Source organism: Neovison vison, chromosome 8 (genome assembly GCF_020171115.1).
Source record: "Neovison vison isolate M4711 chromosome 8, ASM_NN_V1, whole genome shotgun sequence".
Taxonomy (NCBI): Eukaryota; Metazoa; Chordata; class Mammalia; order Carnivora; family Mustelidae; genus Neogale; species Neogale vison.
In genome coordinates this window covers 72,303,911-72,322,397 of record NC_058098.1, presented here as the reverse complement: position 1 = coordinate 72,322,397, position 18,487 = coordinate 72,303,911, and the positions used below count along the sequence as shown (strand labels likewise).

Below are 18,487 nucleotides of genomic sequence, written 5' to 3'. Positions count from 1 at the left end.
CACACTTTATTTAGGATGCCAGGGCAAGAGCTGCTTCACCATCTTTAATCATGGCTTCCAAGTTTGCCCTGGATGTCTCTAGCCAACTTGGTTGGAAAGGAGAGAGAACATGGAAGAACACCGCGGGGCACTATGGGCCAAGCCTAAGGTCACACACACCACTTCTGCTCACATTCCATGGGAGGAACCTTCTCACAAGATGATGCCTAACAGCAAAATTGCCCAGAAAATGTAGTCTAACTATGTACCCAAAAATAAGAGAGGAAAAAACAATTTTGATAGACAGTTAGAAATCTCTTCATGCCATGTATTATGTCCATAATCTCATAAAAACCCTAAGAGGTAGTTATAATGATCCCCACTGGATTAAATAAGCCTCATGAGGGTTAGCTGACTTGTCTAAGATAAAGGTAGAATTTTAATTCAAGTCTGTTTGTCTTCCAGGTGTATGTTCACATACATTCACATGTGGATGTAAGCTAAGACAAACACAAGTCAGCAGAACCTTAGTAGAACAAGTCATTAGTGAAATTACACAGGTAGAGCATTTTACACCATGCTGCTATATAGGTGTGTAATAAAAGTTAATTATTATCACTATCATTATTATTGATGCAGCCGTGAGTTACACAGCTGAAACTTCCATATGTCCCAATCCGACAGATCACTTCTCATGGCTTGTGTGTTAGAAGCACCACCTACCTTCCCACCTCCTTTCCTTTGGCCTCTGCAGAAGCTGGCAAACTACAACGAAGCCAAGTGACCCAATCAACATGCCTTCGCTTCCTTCTCTACACACAGTCTCCACTCCCTTATACAACCCTGGTTTTCCATGACACAGAACCCACTAAACTCCTGTTTAAACAGTTTCCAACAGGCATACAGAGTAATAAAGGGATTTTCTGCCTTTTCTAATTTCTAACTCCAATATCATTCTATCTCCATCAACACCAACAAGTTTCCATGTTCCTTTTACAAGAAAAGGGACTTGACTTTTTATATAACTAAATGTGCTGTTTTAGTGACTTTTTGATAATGTACAGTTTTTGTGAATTTACTTTTATTTCTTTCTATATTTTTAGGACCAATCTCATTTTTAATAAGGTTTAAAAAAGAAAAAAAAAAAAGGTCTTAAAAAAAAAAAAAAAAAAAACTCCTGTTTTTGCCATGTGATGTTCCACAAGTGCAGCTGTAGAAAAGTGCTTGTCAGTTGAAATAAAAACCACATTTGATAGAGATTCAAAAAAAAAAACCTTTCCTTCCCTTTCTTTCCCTTTCCCCCTCCTTCTCTTTTTATCCTCCTCTTAATTCCCTTTGCTTTTCCTTTTTCCCTTTCCTTCCTCTTTCTTCCTTTTCCCTTTCCTTGTCCTCTTTGCCTTTCCTTCCCATCCTTTCTCTTTCCCTTTCTCCCTCCTTCTCTTTTTATCATCATCTTAATTCCCTTTGCTTTTCCAAACAACAACCATCTTGGCTCCCAAGCCCAAGCCCAAGTACTAGCTAACCTCCTGTATTCAGGCAGAGATGAACTCCTTTTTCACTCCAACTATGTCTCCACTAGCCACTCCATTTTTATTTTCTTGCATATCAGATACATAGCCTTGGATTTTAAGTAAATCACTGGGGCACTTAATTGTTTAAAAAAAAAAGACAGTGAGAGAGAGAGAGAACTCATGACCCACATCAAACCACCAATAAGTCATCACATGACTGTTAATAATGACTGGTCTAACTGAAATTGCAGCATGCCATAATTACAATAATGATGGTAGGAAATGAAAATGTTTACAAGAAACACTGAAAAAAAGTAATTGAGAGGACTTGAGATTTGTTAAATATTTGAAGGGAAGTTAGAGGTGACCCCAGGATCTAAAGCTTGGGTTTGTCTAGTGAACCAATAGGGATGATAGAGATGTTGGCTGGACTTACTAATTGGGGAAGGGAGTGGAGTTGGGGGAGGAAAATAATGAACCTGCTTGCGGTAGAATATACGGCTTTGGTAGTTGCATACATGGACTCTGGTCTAAGAGAGAAATATGTCCCAATAACATGTGAAGCATCAACAGAGAGGTTCTAACAGGGAAAGCTTGAGAAATCCAAAGATAGAGCTTCAGAAATGTTGACATTAAGAAGGCATGAGAGAAAACGTGGTATATGAGAAGAATAAAATGTACTGAATCCTTACTCTGCACCCTGCTCTGCACTGCTGTGTTGGGCATCCTTCCCACACTTTCCTCCACTTCTTTTCTATTGCACTTCTGTACTCAAAACATCACATGCATGCTGCTTCCCTCCAACAAAACCGCTAATTCTTGGGAGACAGTTCTTGCTTTTTACGTGCTCTTACACGCTCTACACTTGCATAGAGAATGTACTAAAAAAGCACTTACCATATGAGTCACTGCTTGAGATTTTATCTATGAAAGGTGATTTTGCACGTTGACATATTGCCTTGCCAGAACTCTAGTACGAAGCAGCATGGAGGAATGGTGTGGTATTTAGTTGTTTTATAGGCATATCGCTCCCAAAAGGATTTCTACTCTAACAGGATTTTCTTAAGTGGCAATAGTTTTCCAACTCACTCTAAATATAGCCTACCTGATATCTGCCATCTTTTTGAGGCCCCATGATCATATCCGAGGTCAACTTTACTTACTGGCTCCGAGGTAAATGGGGAAATTACTTAATCTTTGGAGGCTTCTTTTTCCTCTTCTGTAAAGGGACTAAGAGTGCTATAACGCTCATAGGGTTGTAATGATGATTAGGCAATTTAATAAATATGAAGAACAGAAAAACTGGCAAAAAGAACCTAATAAATGTTAGCTATTATGACGGATTTTTATGAGACTGGAAAAAAATGTATTATTATGACTGATTTTTAGTCCTTTTCCTCATCTGCTCTGGGAACTGAGGAAAACACATTACTTCAAAATATAATTACTCAACATTTTGTATTAAGACAAAACTAAAAATGACACAATCAGTTGCTGTTGATGTTTGAAAGTGAGTTGTATTCCACTGTCTCTGATTGAGTCATGGAGGGTTCTTTTACTGGTCTCAGTTTGGGGCCATATTTAGAGCATCTTTAGCAAAGACTCACCTAACCCAGGAGAAGGAAGGAGATGTGACATATCAGAAAAGGAGGGCATCTACCTGCTGCCACTGAGGAGGGAAAAGGAGCCTTTTGGTGACATCCTTATCACACACTGACAGCAAGTCCCACTCTGTACTGACCCTGTCCCAAAGGGAACAATATCCTTTTTAGGTTATGCCTTCAGTGACAGACACATCCTTATTGGGGCACACTGCCCACTCTTCTTTGATGGCCAATAGACCAGTGGTGGGTCTCTGTGGGAAACACTCAGAATGGAGGTTAGCACAATGCTATATATCAGCTGGTTTCAGAATCCGATCTGCATTGGGTTGAAAGAACTATTCCTAGGACCTTTGCTAGCATCATTTTCCCAGCACAGTGGTTGGCTAACTCAGTATCTCCCAGCTGAAGAGGAATTCAGTCTTAAACTCCAGAAGAAGGCAGACTGTCTAGCAGGCATGGTGACATCTGAGACTGACCATGTGATAAACACTGTGCTTTCACACATACCATCATACTTGGACCCTTTGACAACCCTGTGAGGTAGTCATTATTCCATTTTGTAGACAAGGAAACTGAAGCTCAGTCAGACTCCCTAACTTGCCCCCAGTTACACAGCTAGTAAGAAACAGAGGCAGGATTTAAACTCAGATCTCTATTTTAGTCTCTGGATCTGACCCTTAAGGGAATTCTAAATGAGAGGGTTAAGTATGTATTCAGAAACCATCATGAAATTTTCTGAAAGGCATTTTCACTGGAATTTTCACCTGAACTGTTCTGTATTTTTTAAAATTATATAGCACATTTTCAGAAGAATTTGGAGAGTAGAAATAGGATAGAAATACAGAAAATCATACAGTATATATTTGTGTGTATGTACATACATGTGTATATATATGTATGCATGTATGTATACCTGTATATGTATATGTGTTATATATATTATGTATAAGCATGTTTAACATTTAATATGTAATAGTTAATTATATGTACTATATGTAAAAGGATATAACTCATGTAACTGCAGCTATATTTAATTGCAACATACCAACCATTCTTTTTCTTTTTTCCAGTAACTCAGATGTAGTCTATCAAATGAGGACAGCACTGTCTAAAAGAAAGCCTAGAATACTAGACTTACTTAGAGATGATTGCTAAAACCTAAGATCAATTTTATTCATCTTTTAGATCCCTAGCACCCAGACTGGTGCCTGAAACACAAAAGCTACTTAATGACAATCTGTTGAACATTTGTTGAATTCGTTCTTAACTCTTTTAAATATTCACTCCAAGGTTCTGCTAAACAAGACGCTTCCTTCCTGTGCTAATACACAATTTGATTTGTAAATACGCTGTTTACTGCAAGTTTTCAAGAACACAGCTTTGTTGTGCAAGAGCCAGGGTAGAAAATCTTTTATAATCTTTCAAAGATAATTCATTCACTCAGCAAACATTTGGCTGGTAGCAGGAATACTAAAATAAAAGGCAATGTCGCTGTCCTCTTTGCTTAGTGAAGGAGACAAACCAGAGTGCAAATTCAATACAGTATGTGAGGGCTACAACAGAGTGTGTATGTGGGGATCCCAGACCACAGGGAAGGAAAACAATCAACTCCCATTTAGTCTGAGGTTATTAAAAACAAAAAATATTTGGGGCACCTGGATGGCTCAGTGGGTTAAAGCCTCTGCCTTCGGCTCAGGTCATGAACCCAGGGTCCTGGGAACCCAGGGAGCCTGCTTCCTCCTCTCGGCCTGCCTCTCTGCCTACTTGTGATCTCAGTCTGTCAAATAAATAAATAAAATCTTTTTTAAAAAATTTTGATTTAGTGAATATTAAAAATACTTTAATGCACTTGAATCCCCTAATGTGCCCAATTAAGAAAGGGTATTTTAGAATGTTAGAGGGAAATCCTCTGTGGAAAGTCAAGGGAGGAGGGAAAAGAAGAGGCAGACCCAGTTGGAAAATATCTCCTATGTTGGGGGAGGGGGAAAAATACAGCAAAGTCGTCTCCATGTGTATTTTATTTCCTATTACATCCCAATATGTAGATGTCATTGAGGTTCTAGTGAGACCTTTAATTTCTGGTGACAGTTTCTTAGTTCTTCCTTATCCTGTATACCCATAACTAAACTCTGCTCTGAATCAAACAGTCCCAGCATTTAGCAAATAAGTATCAGGTAAATGGTAGACAAATTAGTACCCCTCTATGATAGTTTGAAATCTTATGCTAGACCTGATTGAATTCTACATGCTCATTCATTCCCTAAAGTCCCTCCTACTGAACACCCCGCCCCCTTCCATCAAGTGTACCTGTATATAAATACCACCCCAATGACAAGAAGAATGCACATCTGGAGTAGAATTTGTGGCTCAGAAACTCACTCCAGAGACATGCCCTGAAAACCTTCAGTATCTCACGCAGGCACATCTTCCCTTCCTTCAGGGAAACATGGAATTTCACATGAACAGAAGAGACCTTAAAAGTCATCTCCAATCCTCATAAAACCGTACCAGTCATCCCTGCTGTTTTCCTCCTCCATGGCAGTTTTGTCAGTTCAAAGACTTCATCTGGGAGCCATGGGGAGCTGGGAAATGCTGTGACCCAGAGAAACAGCTAAAGGCATCCAGAAACTATTGGTACAGCAGACCAAATACATGTATGTGCTCCTTATATGTTGTGAATTAAAAGTGAAACTCCCGGAAACAAAAGCCTAACTCACAGACAAGTTGGCCTCAGCTGAAATTCAGGCATGCTGCCTTCAGGAAAAGGGTGAGAGACACTGACAAGTGTCATCTCCTTTGTAGTTCTATAGATGCCATTTCTAAACCTCAAGACTACTTTTCCTCCATTTACCCATTCATCCACTAAACATTTATTGAGTATCTATTACATGCTAATTTACCACTAGATGCCAAAGATTCAACAATAGATTAATGAGATACCATCAGGAATTCAAAGTCAAGTTGGGCAATCAGACAATGACCACACATCCCCATCAAAAAAAGAGTATGACAAAACAATGTAATTCCTTTAACTGAGCAATCAAATAAGCCTTGTGAGAAGGAGAAGGTAGGAAAATTTTCAATGAGAAACATTTCAATTGTATCCAACAGGGATACAGGGTTTTTAAAATCAAGTGCATCGGGGGTTGGGGTTATGGACATTGGGGAGGGTATGTGCTATGGTGAGTGCTGTGAAGTGTGTACAGACCTGTACCCCTGGGGCTAAAAATACATTATATGTTTATAAACAAATTTAAAAATTATTTTAAAAAATCAAATGCATCACTCCCCTTGGTTTAATTTAATTGAACTCCCCTATTGTGCTTTTCACATCCAGTCATGTTTGTGATATGGAGAAATGTCTGGTTGAGTGTTATCACCAACATTTACCATACTAGAAGTTAAAACTGGGAAACATTTTAGTTGTCAGTCCATTTTAAAACAATAAATCCCTACATGCTACCATAAATAATCATTTGCAAAATAACTTGTCTTTTCAAAAAAAAATTAGTGTGCAGAGTACCATGATTTTACATATTTGCAAAAATTTTCAGCAATCTGGCTTAATAGAAGACAGATGGAATCTCATGTCTGCTTCTGCATTATAATTGTGCCTGCCATATTACACATCGAATAACCCCTGGACTCCATTGTAGCCTCAAAGAATAAGAGGGAAAACATTCTATTTTTAGCATTTTTATGATAATACTTTAGGCCATACACACCACAAGATCACACTCTGAGAACAGCTAATCTGTCACATCCCTAGAGCTCTCCTCTTCTTATAAGCCCTTTACCTGTTGCCTCTAAGAAAACGCCATCACAGATGGAATTGTGCCAATTGCAATGATTTGTCACAATTGCAAAGAAAATTCTTAACTGAAGTTATTGAGACAAAGAATGGTTTCTTAATTATATAAGTTATTTGGATGTAAAAATTCCACATCCTCCCTTCAAAGACCAATTTAATGATCCTCACAGCTGCGTATTATCTTAGTCAAGTCAGGTAACCATTGTTAAACCTCCCTGGAGATATTTTAGCTGCACTAACTCCACTTTACATCGGTACACTAAAAATGAAGGGAAGCAATGCATAATGAAAAATACTGTCAATTATCAATACTAAATAAATGTTCTTATATATTTTCCACACCAGCTCTTGCTACACATTTAACATCTGAAATAGTGTGGCTTTTTTTTTTTTTAATTTTCTTACTTATGAAAAACTAAACCTAACTAGTACATTCTCTGTTTTACCCCTGCTTCCATCTTTTATCTCTGGTTTATCTTGCTACAATTTGGGCTCATTATCTCTCATTATCTTGTGCTCCAAAAAACTTATCTAAATTATTATCTCAGTAACCAAGGGAAAATTGGCCCTTCTTGTTCCTGAAGCAAATTTTAAGACAAAATTCATAGACCTAAAAAGGATCTTAATGATCATCTAGTTCAGCAGTTCTCAATCTTTCCTGTATATGAGACTCACCATTGCTTAGAAAATTAAAGGGAGAAAAAAATAATACCAGAGTCCCGCTCCAGACTAAAATTCAAATCTTTGGTGTGGACACAGGCTTTGGAATTTTTTTAAGGTCCATCAGAAGATTCATTAGAATGTAGTCAGACTTGAAAAACTATGATATAGGCAAACTATTCACTTTACAGCTGTGGGACAGCAATGGCCAAAAGGGGAGGAATACTTACTAATAGAATCACCAGGATAGAACTAGGATTTGGACACCACCCTCTGGCCAAGCAACATGACCAAGATTCTTCTATTAATTCCCTTAATTCAGACTTCTCAAAACACAAAGTTTATTCTCCTTCCCTTGCATAAAAGTCATCTTTCAAATAATTTTATTTATATTCCATAAACAATTAAATAGATGCACCCATTTTTTTCCTTTAAAAAAATCCACTTTATTTGAATTTTAGAGATTATGTAATTCACCTAAACAGTGAGAAGGAAAAAAGACACTGGAAAGTAGAAGAAGATTTTGTCTAAGAGTCATAAGAAAAAATTAGGAAAACCAACTTAACCTAGAATGAAGATATCATTATGAACTCTTGTGGAAGATAAAGTTCATTACTTTAAAAGTTTATGGAATGGGCACATAGGTGGCTCAGTGGATTGAGCCTCTGACCCTTGATTTCAGCTCAGGTCACATGGGGTCTTATGATTGAGCCCCACGTCCAGCTCTATGCTCAATGCAGAGTCTCTCTCCGTCCCCCTGCTTGCTAGCCCTCTCTCTCTCTCTCTCTTGCTTTTTCTCTTCCTTTTTTAAAAAATTTTACTTATTATTATTTCTTATAAACATATAATGTATTTTTATCCCCAGGGGTACAGGTCTGTGAATCGCCAGGTTTACACACGATGCACCCATTTTTAAAAGATTTTATTTGTTTGAGAGCATGCGTTGGGGAAGGGGCAGAGGGAGAGGGTCAAGCAGATTTCTCACTGAACACAGAGCCTGACATGGAGCTCGATCCCAGGATCCCGAGATCATGACCTGAGCCAAAATAAGATGCTTAAATGACCAAACCAACCAGGTGCCCTGAAGTGCACCATTTTAAGTTTAAAGTTTGGCAAGTTAGATAAGCATGTACACTCATGTTACTACTTCCCCAATCTTGATATAGAACATTTCCATCACCCCAGAAAGTTTCCCCTCACCTCCTCCCCATCAGCAATCTTCATCTCAGACCCCAGATGACAATCACTCTGACTTCTGTCACTACTGATTAATTTTTCCTGTTTTAGAACCTCATATAAGCTAAATTACACAGTATGTGTTCTTTGACTCAACATAATTTTTTTAAAATTCAATCATGCTGTATCCACAGTTTGTTCCATTTCATTGGTGAGTAGAATTTCACCAATATATGGATATTCCAGCTTATCCATTGGGTTGTCTCCAGTTTGAAACTAATACAAGTAAAGCTGCAATACACGTTTGTCTATAAGTTCTTGGGAGGGCATACATTTTTATTTATCTTGAGCTAATATATACAGGAGTGGAAATACTGGGCCTAGGGTGGCCTGGGAGATAGGATGTGTAGAAGAAAGAGTTCCAGGCCTGCAATCAGCCAGAGGTGGTTCTGCACACAAGTGGGGCTGTTTATTAACATGGAGATCAAAATACTTCACAGGCATGTCAAAAAGATTGCAGAAAGTGTATATGGAGTAGCTGGTAAATATAGAAGCGCAATAAATGATAACAGAAATGACTAGAGATGGCACTAGTTTGGGCTGAAGCAAGATTCCTGAATTTCTCTGTGATATGCTCTTCCAGTGCTGCAGACTGTTCGCCTTCCCTCAACCCTCATCCTGTCAAAGGCTCCACCTCCCCCTACACAACCCCAACACCCTCTCCTGTATTTGAAGATGAGGCTATAAAATATGAACTACCTTCTGAAATAATTTAGAAATGTTCTTTGGCTTTCTGGTCACAAAGAATGAACAAAGAAAGAATGGAGAATGATAAAATTATCATTCTAATAATTTGTAGTTCTCTTTGACAAAAGGATGGAGGGGAGGGAGGGAAGACATCCAGATAAGGGAACTCGCAGCACATGAATTCACTAAAGGAGAAAAGTTTGCCTTGTAGGCAATATGAGGTGAGATATTACCATGAGTGGTGAACCAAACCTACTGGTAGCTGTAAGTGAACCTGGAAATCATTTTTGGAAGATATGGTCCCATTCGGATTTAAGCTCTGTCCTCTAGTACTTCCTCCATGACCTATCCTTCCCTGTGCAACCCTTTTACTCAACTCCTTTAAGTGTTCAAATTAACGTCTTCTTTTTCTAGGTCTACCACCTCTTTCCTACTCCTCCTCATTCCTGTACCTCCCAGAACTCCTTCCACTTATAGGAGAGAAGAACAAAATAAGTGACCAATAGCCAACATGTTCTATCACAGAGACACACACACACCACCCTTATCTATATTCAACTGTAAAAATTGTGAATACTTAAGTTTACCAAGTGAATTGCGAAAAATGCTATCATAGAACAAGAAGGCTCTTTTCTCTCACAAAATGTCTCCTTCCTCATAGGGGTTTGTGAGAAGTCACCCACCACCACTGAGTTGACAAGCTCCAGATATCACCAGCCCCCCTCACTGAGCTGGCTGCTGCTTATAATCACACCTTCTCTGTAAAACTTCCTCCCTGCTCTGCCTTCCAGGCTTTCCCCTCATCAAGAGCCTTTCTAGATCTCTTCAGCTAACTCCCAGGCCAGCAGACAGTGCTTCTGCCTCAGCCAATTTGAATGCATGCTGCCTGTGAGATTTCCTAAGACACTCTCAGCTGCTGCATTAATACTGCATGAGCCTTCCTCTGGAGGCCTAATAATAGCACGTTTCATCTGTGAACCACTTTATAAACATTAAGTGATTAAGCCACCCTCTATCTTCTCAAGCTCTGGGCTTTGGCATAGTGGACTTCACTCTCCACCATCCTCAAGTTACTCCAGCTGGGAAAAAGAAAATGAAGAAACGAAACAAAACAAAAAAAAACCACAAAACAACAACAAAAAAAAACCCAAAACCTGAAAGCTCTTTCCTGGATATTTTACATCAAGACATGAAGACCAAAGGCCTTGCAGTAACAACCCCTACTTGGGTAATAGTATGGGGGGGGGTGTTACTTAAATCCATGTTCCTTTTAAAAGAGACTGAATTGAGGTTCTCATCTCCCAAAGCTAGATTAGTAGAGAGAAGAACTTGACTCCATGGTCTAGAGCATGGTCATTGAACTAGAGCACATGGCACCAAATCCAGAATGTCGTCTATTTTTATAAATAAAGTTTTATTCAAAGACAGTCATGCTCATTCATTTGCTTGCTATCTATGGCTACTTTTGCACTGCATTATCAATTGAGCAGTTGTGATGGAAACCAAATGACCCGCAAAGCCAAAAAATATTTACCATCTAGGCTTGTAAAAAAATTTTGCTGAGCCCTGCAGAGTCTAAGGAACTTCAAGCTTATTCTTATCCTGTATATTCCCTAAGTATCTTTTTTTTTTAAGATTTTATTTCTTTATTTGACAGAGATCACAAGTAGGCAGAGAGGCAGGCAGAGAGAGAGAGACAGAGGGAAGCAGTCTCCCTGCTGAGCAGAGAGTGACTCGGTGCTCAGACCCAGGACCCGGGATCATGAGTTCAGCTGAAGGCAGAGGCTTTAACCCACTGAGCTACCCAGGCGCCCCGCTAAATATCTTTAATCAATTCTCTTTCCCTTTCTGGGCTTCAGTTTGTACATCTATAGACTGAATAACCTCTAAACTAACTGAGCCATCACCTTAGGCTTATTCTTTCACTGTTCTCTAAGTATTAGCATCTCATATGTTAGCTTTGACTCATTATTACAGCTGACTTGAGGGCAGGAATAGAGTTGTGTGTGTCTCATGAATCATTGTAGGCAGGAGGCTCTATGCTGAGCCCTAAATCCATCTGTGAAGTGTAACTGTACTGACTTGAATCATATAGTTTGTTTTTTGTTTGTTTGTTTACAGAGAGATCTCACAGAATGAAGTCTTGGAAGTGATAGAGGCAAATGTGTTCTCCAACCTGCCCAAATTACATGAAATGTAAGCAAGATCCTGTGGGGTTTGTTCATGGTCTTTGGCAATAGCCTTAAATTTTGTGTATATCCCTGGAAGGCCCTATCTCTGCTCAATCCTCTGATCTCTGAAATTCATTTTAAGAGGTGCCTGGGTGGCTCCAACAGTTGAGCGTCTGCCTTTGGCTCAGGACATGATCTTAGGATCCTGGGATGGAGGCCCGCATTGGGCTTCCTGCTCAGCAGGGAGTCTGCTTCTCCTTTTCCCTATGCCCCTCTCCTTGCTCATGCACTCACATGCTCTCTCACTCTATCTCTGTCTCAAATGAGTAAATAAGGGAAAAAAGGGGCACAGTGATTTAAAGCCTCTGCCTTCAGCTCAGGTCATGATCCCAGGGTCCTGGGATCGAGCCCCGCGTCGGGCTCTCTGCTCTGTGGGGAGTCTGTTTCCTCCTCTCTCTCTGCCTGCCTCTCTGCCTCCCTGTGATCTCTGTCAAATAAATAAATAAAATATTTAAAAAAATTCATTTTAAGATGTTAAAGTCAGCCCGAAGGCACTGTCGTAAGTCTCTCTGCCTGGTGACTCAGGTACCAACCTAGAGACTAGTCTTGTCATACTCCCTCCTCCCAGATTTTTTTTTCAATAGACCCAAGAACCTTATTCAGTAATTTAAGATACCTCTATCTCATCTTCTCATTTAAAATTATTCCATAGTCAAAGTCCAAAATAAATCCCACATGATGTAGTTAAAGATAGGCAATCCCCACTTGAATACCAGCTGATGCCATAGATCTCCATGAAACCTTGGCCAACATACAGAATCATTCCAAGACTTGGTTTTCTTATCTGTAAAATGAGAATAATAACAAAAGTACATGGCAAAGGATCACTGTGACTAATAAAGGAGATAAATATAAAATTAGATCTAACACATCAACTGCCATAGAGGAAGTATGTCATAACAATCCTTGGTTCCTCATTATAACCCAATTTTATTTCTCTTTTTGACATTCTCATTTTACACACCTGTCAATATTCATACAGATGCAGTTCTGTTTCATACCAGCCTATAATTACAATAAATCAATTCAGAGAATCATAAAATATCAAGGCCAGGGATGCCTGGGTGGCTCAGTCAGTTAAGCGTCTGCCTTCAGTTCAGGTCATGATATTAGGATCCTAGGATTGAGTCCAGCATCGGGCTCCCTGCTCGGCAGGGAGCCTGCTTCTCCCTCTGCCTGCTCTGCCCCCTGCTTGTGCATGAGCTCTCTCTCTCTCTCTCTCTCTCTCTCTCTGTTAAATAGATAAATAAACTTAAAAAAAAAAATCAAGGCCAGAAGAGACTGGAGACTATCTGGTCCCAATTCTTCCAGAGTATATTCTGTTCATCATCAAACACTCAGGAAATAATATATTGAGTGTTGTTTAAAAAAGGTAAATGATAGTATGGTCAAATAAGTTTGGGAAACACTGGGCAAATAAAGTTAGATTCACTTACTGTAGGAAAACTCAGAACCTATAATATGCAAATATATACTTAGAATCTCCAAGGAGGATATTTTGTTAAGGGTTCTCAGCCAATATCACTGGAAAGGTTTCTTCTGTGGGGCATGTATTAGTATCTCACAACACTTCCACAGAAATGGTTAGGAAAGCCACTGAACCACTTTCTTAACATTACAGATGAGGATGAAAGACACAGAGACGCTCCAAGACTTATCTAAAGTTACCCAGCCAAATCCACAACAGGATAAGAACTTGAAAATAAATCCCAATTCTGGTATTTTTTTTAAACCTCTTTTTTAAGTTTGCCAAGTAGATGTACATATACACATTCACATTATTCATATTATTTATTTAGAAATGACACACAGTTTGTCCATACTGGCAGACTGCCCCTTCCCTTTTCCTTCCTTCTACCCCTCTGCCTCCCACCTGCATTGTTCCTCAGGGCCACTAAACCTCTGCAACTGATGCCTTCCCTCATTCTCCCCCTGCCCTCCTGTTCCTTCCTTTCTTCTCTGTTTGGTCTCACCTTTTCCTAGCTGGAAAAAGAGAGTTGACCAGGATCTCCGACCCACAGGGCATGTCACAGAAATGAACCAAAGGGCAGCCAGCTCTCTGGGCAGGGTCAAACAAGCATCCCCTCTGTTGTTCAGCGGGCCGTGGAGCTAATGGAATAGCTCTTTCATCTCTTCCCTGCACGGAGAGGTGCTCACCCCCATGTAGCACTGACTGTACTTAAAATAATTAATTACCTGGTACTTGGATCTGGGTAGCTACAGGTTACTGCAATATAAAAGCTAATGAAACAGGGAGGAAGTAATTAACACAGAGCACCTCTGCAAATATACATTGATCCAGCAAGATGAGGAAAGGGCAGTCTCTCTCTGCTGGCATCCAAATGTGAACATGCTCACCTCCAGACTATTGACCAGGACACAGCCAAAGCCAATAAGGGCAGAAGTCCCCACTTCTCAGGAGCTGTGAGAGCAGCCTCAGTCTAGGCAAACAGGGAATCATCAGTACATTCCCAGCTACTGTCTGCTGCAGTTTCTTGGTTAAAATCAGAGATGTCCACTGCTTTTCACCTGATCTTTGTTTTCCTTTGCCTCTTTACTTTTTCCCTAATCTCCTTTTGCCCTTCACCCTCCCTTCCATCTTCTTTTCACCTTCTTTTGTTGTTTTCCATCTCCTGCTCTCTTGTCTCCAGACCAGACAAAATCTCTTTTCCCATACTAGTCTCATTACTGCCTTCTTAGTCGCTTCAGGGGAAACGAGAGGGTTTCTAAAAGACACTTACCAGTTATGGATGCAGTGTGCTGGGTGAAAAGGACACCCTCAACCAGTGCTTTGTTAGGCTATTACTAACACGTGCCAAGAAAACATTAGTTTTGAGAGCCAAGTGGGTTAATATTCAGTTTGCACAGTCTCAACTCTTCATTGAAATGACAGATGGAGGGGCACCTGGGTCGTTCAGTGGGTTAAGCCTCTGCCTTCAGCTCCAGTCATGATCTCAGGATCCTGGGATGGAGCCCCACATCGGGCTCTCCGCTCAGCGGGGGGCCTGCTTCTCCCTCTCTGCCTCTCTGCCTACTCGTGATCTCTGACTGTCAAATATATAAATAAAATCTTTTAAAAAAGAAAAAAAAAGAAATAACGGATGGATAGCGGGATGGGTAGATGAACGGATAAACCCTTTGCATAACATGAAAAATACTACAGCAATCCTCAGTGTTGAGTTCATGTACACGTTCTTTACTGTTTTGCAGTAGAATTGAAAAGGCCAACAATCTGCTATACATCGACCCAGATGCCTTCCAGAGCCTTCCCAACCTCCGATATTTGTAAGAACTCTTATACTCTGGTGTCCCCTCTATAAACAAATTCTGTATTCCTGTTTTAGCAAAACATCCGCCTGCTACTCAGGGGAGCAACTGCTTTTTTTTTAAATAGGTGTGGGTTAACGTAGAAGAGGGGAAACACTTGTTGGTGGGTTTTATTTAACTTCAATAAGTGAGTTCTACTATTATAACTGCATTTTTGTTTTCACTTACTAAAACAGACATCATAAGGCATGTCACTTGCATAAATGGAATTGTCACATGGACTTCTTGCAGAACTCAGTCATAATTTAGTGTTAATAAGATGCAGCCAGAATTTGTGCTAGCATTTAGCTTGTGACCTTGACCTCAAAGACATCTCATTTGTTCTGCATATACGCATTTTTTCTTTGATACATTATGGTGCTTTATTTTGTAAGTTCTAGTTAATAATAGACATGGTATTTTATCAGCAGAGAGATTCCTAGTGTTTGAGCTCCATCCTTTGAGCCTGTCACATTAGCAAAAACACGGTTTCTTCCATTCAAATGACTTCCAAAACAGCTGAGTGCTTGAAAGACCCCAGAGTGCTAGGATAGAAACCCATAAAAAACCACATAAGAACTTGGGCTAGAAGTCACACTAAGCCCATTTACTAGCTACTTATCACAGGCTAGAACTTAATCTCTTGCAGCTTTTTCCTGTCACAAGAATGGAAATAATAATGATAGATGCATATCAGTTACCTATTCACATAGTAATGCATAACCACCACCACCCCCAAAAAAGAGTTTTAAAGCAACATCTCTTTATTATCTCTCATCTATGAGTTGATCCGTGGAGTGGGTCTGCTGACCTGGACTGTTTGCCTGACCTCAGCTAAGCTCACTTAAAAGTAACTACATTGGGGCACCTAGGTGGCTCAGTGGGTTAAAGCCTCTGCCTTCAGCTCCTGGGGTCCAGGGATCGAGCCCTGCATCGGGCTCTCTGCTCGGCGGGGAGCCTGCTTCCCCCTCTCTCTCTCTCTGCCTGCCTGTGATCTCTGTCGAATCAATAAATAAAAACTTTAAAAAAAAAATAACTGCATGTAGGTGGCAGGTCAGCTGGGGACTGGCTGCTGTCGACATCCCAGGTGAGAGGACAGGTCTCCACCAAGTTGTGCTCATTTCCAGCAAGCTAACATAGGCTTGCTCTGATGGCAGTCCTGGGAGTTCCAACACAGACAGTTCAAACTTGCAAGCCTCTTGAGACCCACACCCTGAATTAGCACACTGTCTCTTCTGGAACATTTTATTAGCCAAAGGAACTCATGGGGCCAGCCTTGATTCAAGAGGTAAAGAAGCACACTCCCTTTTTTTAATGGGAAAAGCTGCAAAGTCACAAAATAAGGTGTGTAAATACAAGGAAGCACAGGGAATTGAGGCCAACTTTGCAACCAGTTTAAAGTATGTAAGAAGTTCTACCCACTGCCTGTCACATGGTAAATGCTCATATTAGTACTAGTTGCTAGTGATACTCTGACCCTAAATTTTGATCCACGATAACTGGAGTTAGTAGGTCCAATAAGCAACACTGGGCTGTCGTATACCTTAGCTCTGATGGACTAAGGGAATAAAAGATTGATTTAATGGAATAGAATCTATAGGACATGGAATTTCCTCTCCCTGACAACTGCTGAGAAGGGATCTGAGAAAGAGTCAAGGTTGGTCACTCCTGAGTTAAAGTCAGAGGCAGGACCGGCTTCACTGGCATGCTGTCCATGCAGTCATGCAGGGCTCCATCCCCAAAGCACCCCACACCCAGAGGGCCTCCCATTAGATGTGATTCCTTGCTGCCACTGATGTGAAATGCTTAAACTTTTTTTTTGTTGTTTTAAATACAAAGGGTCCTGTGTTTTCTTTTTGCACTGTGCCCCACAAATGCAGCCACTCAGGCTCTGAAGTCAGGGCGACGACCTCTTCTCGTTTCAGACCTGGGAGTCTTGGCTCCCTAAATGCACTTTGCTATACTGTCTGCAGAAACTAACCTGGATTAGGCATATAACAGTTGAGGAAATATAGGTTAACAGAGAAGGCGTGGGCCTAGAATTTTAAAAACTGACTTCTGACTTCATCCTCACCCCACCATGTACTCTTGGGCCAATTGGACTTCAGAGATGCACTTGTATAGGACCCTCAAGTGAAATTTATATGTGAAAATATTATACAAACCATGAAGTGTTCAAAAACACTAATAAATGTACTGAGTATTTTGTAGGATGATTATTTCTGACCAACCCAAGTCTAACAGTCCACTCTAAGGATAAGTCCACTAAGGGCTGAACAAGAGTTATGGTGGCCACTGAGACCTTCAGCTTTTGCTTACACCAGTTGTCATGAGTTCAAGAAGAAGAGGCTTGAGAAATGCCTTTACATTTCATGGAACAAGATAGAAAAGACAAAAAAAAACATATATGATGGCAGAAGGACCTGATTCTGGTGGGATACTGATATTTATTAGGTAGACAACAAAGTACCTTCTCTAAGCTTCAGTTTCCTTATCTGTAAATAGGGTGGGTTGTGAAAAACAATTAATATTATACCTGTGAAAAACATCTTGCAAGTTGTTTCTCAGTATACAAACTATAACTATACAAACAGCAGTGCCTGAGTGGCACAGTTGGTTAAGCAACTGACTTGATTTTGGCTCAAGTCATGATTTCAGGATTGTGAGTTCAAGTCCTGCATTGGACTCTGCACTGGGCATTGGAGCCTGTTTAAGATTCTCTCTCTCCCTCTGCCTATCTCCCTTTCCACTCACATGCACATGCTTTCTTTCAAAAAGAAAAAAAAAATTACACAAACATAAAATTATTAGTGCCTGTTACCCAGTTGGCTTATTTCATTCCTTCTTTTTCTTCTTTCCCTCCCAAATGCCATCTTCCCTTCTTTCTCTCCCTTTCCTTTAAGAAAAAGTCTGAGTGGAATATGGCGGCCACAGAGCCTTCAACAACAGAATAAAATCACATTAGGACATGCAAAGGAATCCACAGGAGAACTGCCACACACATGCATGTAATGAAGAGCATTCCTGTAGAGGATAGGTCCAAAAAGAAAACAAACCCTTCACATGTCTATTCCATAATGCTTGATAATAACAGCATGAATAGTAGCCAGAATGGTGGGCTGGAAGCAGGGGAATAAGGGATGAGGAATCATCACAAAGTTTGAAATCAAGAGATCCACAATTAGACTCAATATTGGCCTACACTTTATGGTCAACACCATTTGCTCTTATAAATAAGGACCCTCAGCCCTTCCTCTAGGGGGTGAGAGCTAGGGAGGAACTTAGGAGGATATGGGCATGGAAGGCACAGCCCCAGTAGGAAGGAATGGGAACTTAGACAAAAAAGAGGGGCCAGGCTATTACTGTGATTCTGGAAGAAGCTAAAATCTATGCCATCAGTCATCAAATCCAGCACCCCCCACCCCATGTCCTTTCCTCACTTTGAGATGTTGAGTGGTCCCC

General features: G+C 40.3%; 1 protein-coding gene across 2 annotated transcripts in view; it reads left to right on the top strand.

The window, feature by feature from the left end:
- Positions 1 to 18,487, top strand: part of FSHR (follicle stimulating hormone receptor) — a 164,571-nt gene that overhangs the window by 105,692 nt on the left and 40,392 nt on the right. For both annotated transcript variants that reach the window (XM_044263909.1, XM_044263908.1), the window contains exons 3-4: positions 11,610 to 11,684; positions 14,930 to 15,004. In XM_044263909.1, coding sequence (XP_044119844.1) covers positions 11,610 to 11,684; positions 14,930 to 15,004 — 150 coding nt within the window. The remainder of the gene's footprint in view (positions 1 to 11,609; positions 11,685 to 14,929; positions 15,005 to 18,487) is intronic.